This window comes from Falco peregrinus, chromosome 14, assembly GCF_023634155.1.
Source record: "Falco peregrinus isolate bFalPer1 chromosome 14, bFalPer1.pri, whole genome shotgun sequence".
Classification (NCBI taxonomy): domain Eukaryota; kingdom Metazoa; phylum Chordata; class Aves; order Falconiformes; family Falconidae; genus Falco; species Falco peregrinus.
Genome location: NC_073734.1, coordinates 22117752 through 22134148, shown reverse-complemented (window position 1 = coordinate 22134148; position 16397 = coordinate 22117752). Strand labels below are relative to the sequence as shown.

The 16397-nt window shown below is 42.4% G+C and overlaps 1 protein-coding gene across 3 annotated transcripts in view; it reads right to left on the bottom strand.

Moving 5' to 3' along the window:
- Nucleotides 1-16397, bottom strand: part of NFATC3 (nuclear factor of activated T cells 3) — a 103951-nt gene that overhangs the window by 62099 nt on the left and 25455 nt on the right. For 2 of the 3 annotated variants that reach the window (XM_055818897.1, XM_055818899.1), the window contains exon 1: nucleotides 11980-12318. The exons of the other annotated variant lie outside the window; for it this stretch is intronic. In XM_055818897.1, coding sequence (XP_055674872.1) covers nucleotides 11980-12079 — 100 coding nt within the window. In that variant the 5' untranslated portion in view covers nucleotides 12080-12318. Of the gene's footprint in view, nucleotides 1-11979; nucleotides 12319-16397 lie in introns of those variants that run through there. 3 annotated transcript variants of the gene reach the window in all.

The following is a 16397-nucleotide window of genomic DNA, read 5'->3' as shown; positions in this document are numbered from 1 at the left end:
CAGTTGTTCGCTCCTCAGCGATGTGCTGGCACATGCGTATGTGCAGCTGTGCAGCGAGCCGGATTTCTCCACAGAAGGAAGGTCAATTACTATCAAATGTCTGAACACAGGCCCAGGGTTTGTAAGCGCATAAACAAACAGGTTCAGACAATAGGAGTCGGTATATAGTACTAAGAAAGCGCAACACAGCCTAGGTCTTATAAAAATGCTACTGTGAAAAAAGCATCAGTAATCCAAGGCCTTTAAATAGCATGAGGAAAGACTTGAGCATTGCCACAGACATCATGTGTGTTCTCAGGCAAGTCACATAATCTGTCTCCACTCCCAAACCCTAAAAAGAACAACCACCTCTTCTTTCTCAGTTCTGTCACAACCGTTACCACTATCTCTTTCTGAACGTGATGGTATTAAAGAATGCCACAGAAATATCTGCCAATAAGAACAAAAAGCATAGGCAGCTCCATTTTTTAATTTCATTATCCTACTGATTTGCAGCAGTTAATGTATTTTTGGGGATGAAAGGCTAGTCTTAATCTTCACAAAGAACACAAAACACCCAATAGTCAGTTTTACTTTTGTGCATTTAAAAAGAAAAATCAGAGTGTATACCATGCTAAAGCTCTATAATTGGATATTTAACTCCAGTTCTCTGCTGCAAGCTGTAAATTCTCCAGATATGCCTCCTACAAATTTAAACATAAACTTAAAAAACACAACCAAGAAAAAAAAACCCTGAAAGATACAGCAATGCATTAGTTTATAAGCAGTACAACTGACTAGTAAGTCACCAAATATGGGACTAGTAAGGTATAAATTGTGAAAACAATTCAAGTAGCATGGTAGAGCAGGGGGAAGGCACATCCTTATAGACCAAGTTCAGCAACACACAAAACAGTGTGAAAGTTTAAGCTTTCAGAAAAGGATGATTTACAACAACTGTCATTTTATGAAGCAGTTCTCCCTCTTCAATGATTTTGTGTTCTGTTTTATGGCCATATCAGATTACGCAAAAAGGATAAAAATAAATTTTACTTCTGTCAATCATGTACACTAGAGGCAGCTCTGTCATGTCCATCAGAAGTTCATTTGTTTACTTGTGTTAAGAACACTGGAAAGGTACAAGAAAAACCATGTTCTCAATAGCGGGAGCTCATCAATGCAGAATAATAATGAAGCTGCACTAGTTTAAGCAATTTAAACAACAAAATAATACAGCATATCAGATGTTTACAACTGACACTGAATAAAACAGGAACATGCTGGGTCTCAGGGTGTAACTACATGTTGTGTTTTTTTCAGCAGCAACTACCCTCCCACACAGGCTCACACACAAAGCAGGAGGGGAAACGAGAAGAGTGGTATTTTTAACCCAGATGATTTTGGCAATCAGATTTGCAGTGCACCGACATAAACACCTGTATATACACAACTGACAGGATGGCAAGCTTTAGGACATGGGGAGAAGTGAGCAACCAGGACAGGAACTGCAGGTGTTTTCACCATAAAATAAAAATGTAACATGCAACTAAACCCTCAGGCCATAGCCTGGTATGCATTTAAACTAGAATGGCTGTCCTAGTATACATCCAGCTTCAGCCTGAAGCAACAGAATTAAGTTCTGAATAGGGAAATAACAGTAATGAAATTTTATTTGGCTTGTAAGAACAAACTAAATAAACATGAAAATCAAATGGATCTGCTCAAGTCATAAGCACGTTTCAGAAAATTAGGTACTTCTGTCACAGCAAATGGAGTTAATCTCATTTGAGGTTTTTTCCTTTTCTTACAACACCTACATTCTCATAATCTTTCATAGCAGAGTGCTTTGAGATACATCGGTAAAAAGTGACGTACAAAGCAGGTAAAGAATCCAGCTTGTAACCATAAGATTCAACAAGAATTAGTCATTTAAAGTTCAGTTACAAGAACAGAAAATAGCAACAGAAGTGCTAGGCAGTGTTTACACCCGTGCCTTCTCCCGCTCTCCTGGTATTTCTGGTTGATTATGAAGCATGTATTTATATGAACATTTATAGAGCTTGTCATTCAGTATTTAAGAACTATTCCTTAATACTCATAACAGGTTAAAAAATATTTACTTTTTGCTTTAAAAATCTGTAATTCTCCAGGGTCTTCTTTGCTTCCATTTTTCTCTGTGGGTGTGTCAGTGAACAGGGCACAGTATTTTACTGCATAACACATAAAACAGGAGCTGTTGCCCTCCAGTTTGATGAAGCCTCATTTGTCATTCAGTGTTAGATAGAAAGTCAGCCTAACATGACCCAGGAGTTCAAAGATATTAAGAAATACACTACAGCCTTTTGGAAGATTCTTAAAATGACACAATACATCTGTGCAGTAGTTACTAACACATAGTATTAACATCCTATTTGCCACTGCTATTCTGAAGATGAACTACATTATTCTATACAACCAGTTGTTAGACTTTGTGAAAGGACTGCAGCCCTGCAACCCCAGAGCATCTGGCATGTGTAGACATGGGAACTGGGAAAAGACTGAGCACTCCAAAACTGGTGTGTTGTGCCTGACCCACAGGAAGAAGACTGATCGTAAAGATAAGCGAGAACATCAGGCAAATACTGACTGAAGAGAACAAGGGAATTATGTGCTGTAGTTGCCAGCCAAAGGTTTGTCTAGACTCTTGATATTGCAGGCCAATTTATCACCCACAGCCTAACTCTTCCTTTGTGGGGGCAAAATGAGCAGATTCCATAAAAGGCTCTCCAGTTATTCCAAGTTCTGGTTTATATTGCACCTATAAACTGAAATTCTCACCTAACTACTGAAATGGATGTGTTCACCGCTGATCAGCTTCTGACACCAACGAGCTTGCTGACAGCAACCTGCTGCCCTGCACAGAGACAACTTCAGGTTTGCAGTCTGCTCCAGTCCTGAACCAAGCGCTGAGCAGAATCCAAGTTTCCAAGATCAGAATGTGTAAGTAGGGCCATAGCAAGCAAAACAAGACAGGAATGTACAAGAAAATGGATATTTCAGTTCATAGGAGAGTATGGTGACATAGGCTAGGGTCTGTGTGAAAGGCAGTAGAAAAGGAATGCAATAAGCCAAGGCAAGAAGTTTGAGTGGAGAGGGTTACACAGTAAAGGGAGGGGAGACTGAAACAGGCGCATGCCTCTTTCTGTTTATCATACAGAGCATGGCACAGAGGCTGAGAACCAGTATGGACAGTATTCGAACAAACTAGTTTGGGAACTCTTCACACCTCAGCAAAATTACACTGTACTTCTGCAGCTGTCCTACAACATGACAGAGGGCAAACTATTCCACAGCAGGCAATCCTACCGTATAGTTAGCTCAGGATTTCAAACCATTAATATTACAGCTTTTCACCAGTATAGTTTATAATACAGCTTTAATGTCGACTTCAGGTGCACAAAACTGAAAGGCTCCATACATCAAAGGACTGAAAGAAGCAGAAAGTTATCTGAAACTTTCCTGTCTTCCCAGCTGCTCACATGAATGTAGAATCAGAAACACCTTGAATTCACTTTGCTAAAACTGACACAGGCAGAAACAGGAACCAAACGAGAAAAGGGGAGGCTGAAGCTGAGCACGAACACTATTTTTCCAGCAACTTTCAGAAAGTTTCCCCCAAAATACAAGGGAGACCATATTAGTGTGCCTCACAACAATGCAAGCCCTGAAACTGCATCTCTTCACAGAGTCCTAAATAGCTTGTGTTTATTCCAGCAGGACTGGAGGTTTCACTTCATACCGTACCTAATCAGCCTCACCTCCTGCCCCCAACCAAAAAAGCTAGGCAACCTGGAAGACAGTAGCATTTGCTCTCAGAAGTCTAAATTTGACAAATTGCACTGATGAAATACAAAGACTCTGACCTAATTTAAAGAAGCTATGCAAAATACAAAATGGTGACAAGATTTGCTTAGTGGTTCTTTGGATTAAGCCACACATTCTCTTGTGGCCTTGTCACTCGAGTACAGTTATCCCAAATGACACCGTTACAAGCCTTTTGCAATCATACACAGTTACTCCATCTCCTCATCTCTTCTGAGTTTCTGATTTAGGGAACAACTCCTAGAAAGCATCTAAGATACACATGAGTAGCTATAAATCACTGTAGAGATTGTTACAGCCCATTATGCAGCCATCAAAAGCAGTGAAACACTGTTGCTAATGGTCAATAAGTGCACCCTGACTGCCTTATCAGCTCATCATTCTGTTCTTAGATTATGCTTTCATTTTGGGTAGATACAAAGGGTTACTCTGTAAAACAACTTCAGTTAGCAAGTAAAAGTTTGTTCTCTGTCCCAGCTACAAAGAGTCACAATTCTGTTCCCTCTCCAGCATGGTACAAATGTTGCCTGTCACTGAACTTATGTTTTAGTGGTCTTCCCATTTTCTTCTATTTACCAAAACCATTACAAAAAATAAAATCTAGGATTAAAAAACACTTATCCCAGCATTTGTTCCTAAAAAGGAAAGTTAGCAGCCACTAAAACATGAAGAATCATTAAGCCGGGAACTTAAAATTATTTGCTTCCTGCAATCTCGAATAACCTCATACATATGAAAAACGGAAAGAACTCTGTTTGAAAGGACCTAAGAGTAAGTCTAAAGAGGAATATTTACAAGATTTTGGAAATAACCCTCTCCACCAATCTATTAAAAAACAAACAGAAAAATTCAATTCCATCCAGCAATTTTGCTACATTAAAAGTATTTCTCATTTTTAGAAGTGATGACTATCACACAAAATGCAGTCTGAGAGGCTATTTTTTAAACAAAAGTAATTGCTATTAATCTAAATATTAATATGAATAACATGTTTCTACATTTCTGGGACTAATAAATTAGCTGTAAGTATCTGCATATGTTTCTACCTACGAATGTATTTTATGAAGTTCATATGAAGTTTTTGTTTCTGCTTCCAACAACCAAAACCAAAACCCCAACACCACCCAAACCAAATCCAGAGTTCTATTTTCACAAATTTGTTGCTGAAAGATCATGGGTTTATATAAAGTCAGATCTCCAGGAAGTTGATTCTTCTCTCCTTCCCCCCCCCCACATAAAAATGAGGACTGGGCCTCCCAAACTAAACTGACAAAAGTATCTTCTCTTCTACCACACCTATCGTCCTTTGTCTGGAAAGTAACCATAAGCATTCAGTGCCACCAAGACATTTAATCAGAAGAGCCACGTAAATGATTAAGTTCAGCTGTTCAGTTAACTCGCGAGATGTGCGAGACACAACACAGCCCAAAGCCCTGCGTATCGACCAGTCCTACACTTCAGATTTAAACTGATCTTCCCTGAATGACTTTGAACAATTCCACAATTTTTTTTTAATGTTCTCTTTTGCCAGAATTTCACAATACTCACAGATCTGTGTACTAAAGGTAGAAAAGAACACTGGCTTGTTAATAAGCTTGCTCCTGCCGTGCAGTTTTACTTAGCCTTACTGATCATTTCACTCATCTTAAATTCCACTGTCATCCGAACCCCACATGGCATGCCTGGACAAATGCAAGGACTTGGATGTTGTTTTACAGGCTGGGCTCACTGCCAGGTCTGCTCCACGCACTTCCCTGGCCCACTAGGGCAGCTTTAGGCAATGACTCCCATATTTATGTTGTTCCTGTGAAGGGCTAAACTGCTGCTTACTATCGAACCAGGCCCCATCTACCCTCATTTCTCACTCGTTCACAGCAACATTACTTATTTGGCTGCTCTCCGAGTGGGATATGACAAACTGCTTGCAGTTGTACAACACAAACAAAAGGAAAAGATGACCGTCATGTTTTAAGCAGAGGGCTACTTATTACTTTGAAGAAAGAAAGGGCTTATTTCTAATTTTCAGAAATCATGCAAGATAAAACCAGTAGCACAAATGCTTTTGTACCCTGCCCATCTCCCACATCCCAACAGTCAGGATTTGTTTCCATTTGCACTGTGCCCACAACTCAGATGGGAGGGAAGGGGACAGAGGGTGAGGTGCAATTATGATTTCACACACAAAATAAGCAAATTTGTCAAACCAGGGATCTTTTTCAAATCCCCGCACTATGCAGTGACTCACTACATAGTGCTCTCAATGCACTGTGTAGTGGTTCAAGAACCATATGCCAAACCATAAAAGTTATGAAATCAGATCAGGTGCAACTACAACTGCTTTGCAACAGCACACAAGAGAGTTTGGTATTTTCCCAAGTGGTCTCATCCTGGTCAAGCTTTATCCAAATAGGCAAGATGTGATTTAGCCAGCATGCCATGAAAAAACACAATGTATTCAAACACATCAGCTTCCCAGGAATACCATTTTAATGTTACTCTTTGTGGTGAGGCAACTGACTCCATTGACACCAGATTTGACTTTAATACACTTTTTCCTCTGGTTCTTCGTCAGTGAAATCTTTTCTTAAGTTATCTTGAAGTCACAAGGTTCTTGACACAGACCCTCTATTTTTGGCGAGATGCAGCTGTTTGGTTTACCCTCCTCCCCTCCATCAGCAGATTATATAACCGCAGCCTAAGACTGGATTTGCTTTATGTCCCTGCGCGTCAATCTTTTACGTGCACAGATACCAGCATCCGCTAGCTTGTACAATAAAATCGTAATAACTAAATTACCCTCAAGTGGTGGTTTCCATTACAATACATTTAATGCTCAACATCTAATAAATAAACAAACATTTATGTTAAAAAGTATGGTTTATGTCTAAGGGAGGAAAAAAAAGAAACTGACTCAAGCGACTTGTCCATTCATTCCTTTCTTAAAGTTGCACCAGTTGATCCCATCTTAATCCACATGAGCACTCTTTTGTAAAGCAAATGTTTAAAGACCAGCACACACAGCTCTATTTATATGTGTGGCTCAAATTATACATATTAACCACCGAGTTACTATCTTGTGCAAAGGCTTTCTCTCCTACCCATTTATATATAGGCAACCAAATCTAAACAGAATAAAAAGACTTTAAAAAGGAATAAAACTTCAGGTGAACCACACAGGTGTGCAAGATGGTCTGTTAAAAAAGTACTTCAGAAGATCATGTCTCACAAGTTTCTCTCAGCTAAGGAAAGCAAACTTTTTAGCAGTTCTGGATCAGAAATATTTGATCACAAAAATGAATTTCACCAAGAGCAACCCTCAGTCAGCTCACACCTCAGGTTCACAATTACTGCCAGCATTGAGCCTTTAATTATCCACTCAGTCTAACCGTGAGACTGCTCTCTTTCCCACCACAACTTGCTTAGTATCACTTACCTTAATCACCATCTCAGGGAAAAGAACAAAAAGTTCAAGCACACTGCAAACTTCTGGAAACAGCTTAGGCTGTTTTCTACTGTCTACCAACAAACCCTGACAGCAATACCTGTCATGAATACACATTTAAGAAGTGAAGAATATTTTACATATTCATGATCAAGGCAAAGGTATAAAGACTAGTATTGTGGTGGTGTTTCAGTACAAGGCATTGGTTTTAAGACTTCTACTATGTATCTAAATTAAACGACACTTATATTGTGCCAGTTTTTGCCACAGAGCTTGCTTCAGAGCACTCAACACCATGGGAGGGAGGTAACTGCCGAGCAGCCCAAGCAGCCTGCACACGCTCATAGAGAAAGAAGGTCAGACACAGAAACCTTCAAAAGAAAAGATCAGGTATTACTTTGACAGTCACAATAGCAACATGTGTATTTCCATTTTGATCCTTAGTAACAGCCTCAGGCCAACTAATAGGTCTAAGCTAAAAGACAAAAAAAAAAACCTCAAAGGAGAGCAACAGTATAGAAGTTTTCAAACAAACTAAAGATCCAAATCCAGATACACTGTCCATATCCAGAGCGAGGCTCCAGCTTGCAAAGATGTTTTGAATTGTCACTAAATTCATCACAGAACTGGGATATTTTTCATACTTCTCATACCATGCTTTTCAGGAGAAAAGTGAGATTGTGAGATTTCATCTGTAACAAGATTACCAAATAGTATTACTCAACCAAATATTAAGTCACAGGAAACAAGGAGAACCTCTTTTCAGCTTGTTTCATGGTTTCCAAGAAAATAAAACAGATATTATGAATCAGAAGTCCAAGGAGGGTATTTTTATCAGCCCTCATATTTTGAGAAAACAAATATACAGAATCAACGAAGGATGACTATTTAAATTGAAAGACAATAAGAACTTCTCCTCCTCTGCTTCACAACCCAAGAACAAAAGGTGGGTGTTAGGGTGAAATTCCACATATTGCTCTATTTTACTGGGTAGCAAAACCTTAGCCTGTCTTTCACTCTTAGAGGACCTCATCACAAGTAAGAGGAATGTTTTAGATAGGATTCTAAACAGCAATGCCAATACCCCCTCTGTCAGAATTTCCTGCGTAATGAAATAATTCATTTTCTGGATATGGAACAGTTTGCAGCCTCTAATTTTAAGTCAGTCCCCACTTCACATACCAAGAAGAAACAATTTTGGATGTTACAGAACCGTACAAGATCCTGAATTCCCAGCTTAGTACTACATACCCCAAGTTCTTTGAAGACCCTTACTTTGTAAAAACTCATTATTTAAAACGGGAGCTGAACCCTTAAAATAAAAATTTGGCTAAAGAAACAATCATAGCAACTTGCATTTGCTCCCCTTTTGCACAGTTTGGCATTTAAACAGTATGCCGCACCCTCAGCGGAGTTTTTAGCAGTAGCGTGAAGACCTTAATGCAGTTTATTTGTTTAATGTTTAATAAATTCTAGGCAAACTTCCAAAAATTATATTGAATAGTAATGCAAAACTGGGGGGGTGAAAGGGATGGAGACATCATTAGAAAAGCATTCCAAATTAAATTTGATTATTCAAGTGTCACACATGACATCTTAAAAAAATCTCTTCATTAAAGAGACCAAACATGGTGGCTTCTCAAATACATTAATTGAAAAAGTTAGTTACATGACCATCTATTTTAGTAGAGGGTACAGACCTGAATGATACTGTCATTCAAATACTTACTCGGGCATTACAAATGCAACTGATACAAGGTGGCAAGATGCAATCAGATGCGACTGCAACTAACCCAAAGGGTTTGGAGGAAAAGAGTATACCAAAGAGATTTGGTTCGCTTCAGAGTGAGTGCTCTATAGCATTACCCTTGCACACCGGAGGCCCGAGTTATTTTGTCAGGAAAAGATGAAGCTTTTTAGTACCTAGAACTGTACCACCTGTTTTGAGTGCTGAACACTACCAAAAAAAAAAAAAAAAAAAAAAAAGTGCCAATTTCTTTCCTCTTTGAGACAAGGGCACTAAACTGTCTAAGAAGAAGAGTGCAAGATTTTGCGGAAGGTGCTTAGTACCTAACTTCTACTTAAAAGCAGCTGAAGAGCTTTTGACAGTCTCTAATTTGGCAACCATTTGAGCAAATTTGCACTTCAGCTTACAAGCTATATGGAATGGGCTATGCCTTAGATTTCAGGCAAAGTATGCTACAAAGACTGCAGTATTTGACTACAGACTGCCAAGCATATTTAAACCATCTTTCGTGCATTCCCCTCTGCAGCAGGAACTACAACTTTCAGATCAAACACACAAGCACTACTGCAGAACATTAGTCTCAATTCCTGCCAGTTAGCACAAAACTAAACAGAATAGCTCACTTTTTCTTGCTTTTGGTTAAAAATACAGTTAAAGATAAAATCTACATATATATACATGCTTATGTACATACATACATAACAGAATAAAATCCTCAAAACACGACAGAAGTCTCAACATAAAAGAAAGCATTAACATAGATTTCCATGTTATTTACACAAGAACTTAGTACTAGACGCTTCTTTCACAAGGGTGCCAATCCCAGACACTTCTTCAGATACAGCACAAAGCATGAGGAACATGTTTTCAAGTATTCGCCGCGATCATGGATGACTTGGTATTTTTAACATTATTTATTTCAGATTAAGCAATGTTCCCTGTGACCTACATGTTTTTTTTTTATTCTCATACATTAGAAAAAAAAAAATCCTCACTTTGCTGCACAACGGACAACATCATTGAAGTGAGTGATACGGGCTTATGAGACCCAAGAACTTTAGTTTATCTAGCTAATATACTCGGAAGAGGAATAAGGGGGAAATGTAAGACTTCCAATATAAGTCCTCTCTTATGTGAAATCTATTTCTTCAGATGTAAAATTAACGGACAGAATTAACAGCTAAACTCTGGCAATCCTTTTAATAAAATACTTGAAGCCAGAGCCCTATTCTAACCCTTTCCCCTGAAGGCCACATCTGTGCACAGCAGGCGAGATCATCGCCAGTATTCCACAAAACAGTGAAATTACTGAGTTACAGATGCAGGATTTCTTACTGAAAGATCAGTTTATGGTCTGAGTATCACATTTTCAAAATCTGCCTTAGAAATAGTTTTAACTTATCAAGCACATAAAAATTCACCATATTCGGAGTAATAGCTGAACTGCTTCTTAAGGAATGCTACCAAAATACAAATATTATAAAAGGGAATTGAGTACCACTAGTATTTCCAGTTTTCTGAGCAACTTGTTTTCACATTCTCATCTATCATCAACTGAGGAACATAGCTAAGACCACTAGCTTTGTGTAGAAAAAAAAAACCACAACAGGAATAGGGGGGTGTCAAGTATTGTACTCTATTAACAGTCCCCATTGTTTCATATGGCACTGTAATACTTTCATTTGGCTAGCAGATCTCAGGCCCCCTTCCCAGAAGGGCCATCTGCTACTCCTGCCTATTCTAGGCAAAGAAAAATCTCCCTGTATCTGAAAGAATCTGTAAACTAAGTCTTAGCACCAAGAAAGTTAGAGATTTTGCAACAAATTAATTCTGAGTGTTCGCACTGGATTATATATGGACCGTATCGAACATTTTGTTTTCTAATCAACTTATGCAGGCAACCGAGTCAGAGAACAAAACAACATGGCTGCATCATTTAGCCTGGATCCAGCCGTGTTTCAGAGCTATCTTATCATCTAACTAGTTAGACTTAGTGCACTACCAATTAATACTTATTTCAAGTAGGTCAGAAAAAAAAAAGCACGCAGCCGTCGACCCGTGGTCCAGCCGCACACGGCACAGCTGGCTCTTCTGGATTCCCCGCAACATAGTTTGCAGGGAATACTTTATTTTCTGCAGTTTAAAGAAACATGAGGCTTTTTAAACGGGGTTTTCAGGCTCCGATACTACCAAACAGAATAAAATGGAAGGGCTCCGAGACGTGTGTATCGGCACACACGGACCCAGCAGCCCCCCCACCTCATCGCGCAGCGTTTGGCCCATCCACACGCACGTACACAAGTTTGTAAGAACACACTGGAGTAACGACGATGCGTTATACACGGGGAAGGGTTCGGTTGAAACTTTTAACCGCCAGAGCGCCAGACCAGCCCGCAGCCCGGCCCCGCCGCTGCCCTCCCGGTGCCAAGTGTAACGGCACGCTGTGCTCACCGGGACCCCCCGGCCGCCCCCCCGGGCGCTGCAACGCCGCCCCAGCCGGGCGCCGGCAGCACGGTGGCTCGCAGGCGGGTCCCTCCTCAGCCCCCGGCCCGGGATGGGGGAGCAGGCCCGCCAGACCCAACCGGCCCCTGCCCCCACGACTGCAGGGGGGTCCCCCCCCCACGCCCGCCCCGAGGGGTGCTCCTCCCGCACGGCGGAGTCCTCGGGTTTCTTTACTCGAGGAAAGTTGTAAGGGCGGCCCGGGGAGCCCCGATGGCGGATCGCCCCCCTCAGCCCCCCAGGTCCCGTGAGGCGGCCGCAGCCTGAGGGAGCAGGGAGGAGGGAGAGGAGGGCCGGCGCCGCTTCCCCGCCCCGCCACCCCCCGCCCCGCTCTCCCGCGGCGGGGCAGGCGGCAGCCCCCCCTCCCCGCCCTCGCCTCGCTCGGAGGAAAACAGGAAGCCGACCCCGACGGCCGGGGCGGCGGGAGCGGAGCGGCCGCGGCGGAGCGCACCTGCAGGCCCCAGCGGCGGCCCGGGGCCGGGCTGCCCGTCCTCCCCGAAGATCAGCCTGAAATCGAACTCGTCGGTGGCGCCGCAGTTTGCCGTAGTCATGGGTTTGGCCGGCGAAGCGAAACGAGACCCCCTCGCCCTGCCGGGCCGCGCCGGACTCCTGCCGGGCTGCGCTCCCCGCCGCTGCCCCTCAGGGCCGCCTCATAACACCGGATGGCGCCGCGGTCGGGAGGGGAGGGGGTGGGCGGGGGAGGGGAGGGCGCGGGGAGGCGGCAGCGCGAGCGGCGGCTCGGGCCCCAGCGCGAGCTCCCGTGCCTGGGCGCCTTCTGTCACTCAGCGGGGGTGGGAGGGCGCCTACTACGGGCCGCGGCTGGCCCCGCCCCGCCCGGCCCCGCCCCGCGCCGTGCCCCCGGGCAGCCCCCCGCCCCTCGGCGGCGGTTCCCACAGTTGGGCGCTCTCACGCGGTGACGTCGGCGGCCCCGGTGCGGCGGAGGGAGGGAGGGAGGGGTGGGGGGCACCCAGCGCTCGCCCCGCCCCGCGCCGCGCGGGCTGCCGGGGCTTGTAGTTGGTTGGTTGGCCCGCAGCGGGCGCCCAATCCGGTGGAGCCAGCTGAGCACAAAGGGGCGGGGCAGCGCCGCGGGGCGCGGGTGCCACGTGTCGCCCCGCCGGGGCCGGGAGCGCCAGTCCGGGACGCGGCAGCTCCGGGGGCCCGGCCGTCAGCCCCCTGCAAGGCGCACGCAGCCCCCGGGCAGAGCGAAGGGGTCTCGGGCTGCGCGCTGCTTTTCTAAAAAAAAAAAAAAATAAAATAAATAAAAAAAATATTTGTATGTAAATAGGTGGTGTTCTAGGCACCAATTCACGGCTTGGATAATTAGATAAGTTGGCGCAAGCTGAGGAATGTGGCTTGGGTAACACATGCCGTGAAGGGCGCTAAGCTGTCCACCACCTTCCAGGCTGCTGGGAAACAGTGGCGGTGCGGCAACTGTAAGGAGACTAATCGCAATACTTCTAGCAGCGTGTGCCATCAATGAAGGCAGCCCAGCAGCCGTTGGGAAGAGCACAGAAGTTCCAGAATGTTCTGCCTGCACAGTAACATACCATCATCTATTTTGCCTCACATTAAGCTTAAAAGACAAATACAAGAATGAAAGAAAACGTAGTTTAAGTTGTTCATATAGCAGAAGCATCATTGCCAGCAGTGGATGGCAGGGTAGAAACTGTAATTGGCCCAATCTGCCTGGAATTTGCAGTCTAAGAAATCCTAGAGCAAGTTAACGAAACTGGGTGCTGTGGCATTAATAAAAGATTAACTCTCAACACATGTGACCTAGGAGGATTTTAGGTTTGTGCAAAAACTTGGGCATTGATGGGAATTAAACTGCTACTCACAGCCCGTCACGTTTGCTTATAGATAGTGATGTGATAGTACAGTTTTATTTACATTATGGACTGAAACTTGCATTAAACAGAAATACCATTGCAATGTCCTTTAAACATTAAAGGACCGGGTTTTGTTACTTAGTTGAAAAATTAACTGAATGAAAGTTACTGTGTCATGACTTTATGGCCATGCGGAAATTATAGCTTTATCTGTTAAAACTGGGTGACCCATAAATAACTAATTGGAATTGTTTCTATGCACAGGGTCTTTTTGTGTTTGCTGCTGTTCAGGTGGATCCAAGCAGGTGTATTGTAAAACCCCTCCCGGGACAGGAGGGGTTTGCCCAAGTGAAAACGGGAGCTGCTTTTATTGCCCAGAATACAAAACAGCCATATGTTTATCTTTTTCTTAACCTACTAATGCACCATCCTTTCTATTGTCACTTCCCAGCACCGCTAGCTATTTCTTTACCTAAAATACATGAGCAGCTACAGCTACTGTTTCTACAATACTTAAACCGAAGGCTGATGCTCTTGTTAGGGCAGCCAACTGCCTCTCCTGAAGGAAGCCCAAACCTTTATAAGATGCTCGCACCCAGTTAGCCTGTAGCCTCTTTTTACCTCTAAATCCAAGGTCATGTAGCAAGACAAGCTGGTAAAGAATGTGTAATTGGATTAACCGTGGTTAAGAAAAACCCTTGTGCATTCCTGAATGAAAACAGGTCTACAATGAACAATTCAGTAAAACATCATACATATAAAATGGTTCTTAGCAGCTAGCTTCTGTCTAAAAACTTTTGGGTAATCTTTCACATTTTCAAAGCAGCTATGTTAGAATTTGTCTTATTGTTAAATAATTGTTGTGTCAGATTACAGCACATGGAGTAACCATAGTAGTTCCCTGTTCTGCTATACCAGTAGGTTATTCATTATGCATGTCCCTGGAGAAAAATACAACCAAACTTGTTCTCTCCACAGGGGGAAATGTGAACACAAGCAAGTATTTAATCTATGTTCTTTGATAAGATGCTCAGTGTGTATTTCTAAAGAGTATGTTAAATTAAAAATATGGGTATTATTGTCTTGTTCCTTTGCCTTAACTGTAAAACAAATCTTTTCTCCCCTGTTTGAGACATTATTCATTCTGAAAACTAAGACACATGCAGGTCATCAGGCAGTGCTTTTAGTCCTACCTACAGATGTCAATTAAAAAGAAAAAGGACCATACATCCTAAAATAAAAGAGTTACTGGTTATGTCATGACCACCTAGCTAACAAGGTAAGAATTTACAGAATATGTAGAAGGAAAGGTGGCATTGTAAGCAATTAATAGTTACTTACAGTAATCTTTATAAAGCTTTTTACATCAAAATAAGATACATCTGTCCGAGTTCAGAACTTCCATTTCTTGCCAGCAACATCCTTTATTTTTGTCTTCACCATATTTTTCATTTTGCTGTCCCTTTCTTACTGCACCAAAATGCGCATCCTTCCTGCATTTGAATTTTTAGAAGAAAAACACCTTCAGACCCTTTCTATACAGCTGAAGAGTAATTGGGGCATGACTGAGAGTGAGTTGGCAGAATCCCTAGAACAACTGACGTGAGCTTACATCAATTTCCAGGGACTTATGTCAACCTCGAGGTCCACAGCATGGATGCTGATTCGTGCTATCGAGAAGAAACAGTGGCAGTAACAAGGGAAACTTTATTTTTTTGTGGTTTTGCGAGGAGGGGTGCTTTTATTTATTTATTTAGTATGCATAGGTGGTTTCTGTCCTTGTTGCTTTTAGGCTATGTTATTGCATCCAGATGGGGATACACCTTGATCTGGTCAGAAGCTGGAGTTATTGCATGTGCTTTGAGAAGGAAGGAACATGCTTCCTGTGGTATTTGAATCTTTTCCAAACTGGGGCTATTTTCTAGGCGTGTTGTGACTTTCAGCTCCAAAAACCTGAGGGCTACATTGTGCTGTGTTTTATTTTCCACACATCATCCTATGCTGGATAGCTAGGAATTCTGGATCTGCAGCCACATCCCAGATCTGTATTTGTCTTGGAGTAATAGGGATTCCTCCCCCCTTCCTACGGGCAGCAAATCAAACCCAGCTGTGCAATTGTAGCCAGAATAGGCTTTGGAAGAAGCATGGTCAGGCATTCGTTCTGCATGATTCAATAAACCAAACAGCCTCAAATTAAGAATATAACGCATAAGGTTGTATTTCATGTGCTTGATATCGTTCCCGTTTGTGGTTGAATCTGGACCTGTTTAGAAGCCACACACACCAGCGTGGCATAGAAAGGGCAGATGAGAAAGCACAAAGAAAGACTCCTGGAATCAGCAGATAGTGTTCCTTGGCTGCATCTATGGCTCTGCCTTTTACAGCTGCTATTGAAAAAAGCACCAGTGCAACAAGGGAAAGTTTTTGACTGGTGTGAATGTATACTTAAACATTTAAACTCATTTGCAAATGGCATACAAACAAAATAATCGCAGCCTTTATGTCTTACAGTTAACGAGACACATCCATTGTTTAAGCATGCAGAATGGTGTTTGTGGGAGAAAGATACTATTTCACCACGGATGCTATGTTCAGGAAAGTGAAATCCAGCAGTCATATAGGAAAGAGGCTTCCATTCTGCACACAAGGTCATAGGGCATTTATATTTAATATGTGACATCTGGCATTTTAAATAATTTCCTTGGCTAATTACCAGTGCCTGCGTGAAATATGAATCTTCTGCCATTGGGGAATTAAAAGGAAAACAAAAACAAAACTAGATTGCATAGCATTGGAAAGTTTTGTAGGAAAATTAGAAGTTGTCCTAATTCAGGCATTAGAATACATGGTAACAGTAGATAGAGTAAAAGGGAGTAATTTGACTGAACTTGGATAAATTTTAAGTTTTTCATGAAAATCTAGTCATCCTTTTAAGACTCCCTATGCCATGGCTACTAATTACAACACTCCTATCTAGATCTTGTGCTCAGCATTTGATCAATGGGGCATTTGTAATAGCAAGGTTACAAAGTTGGGTGTT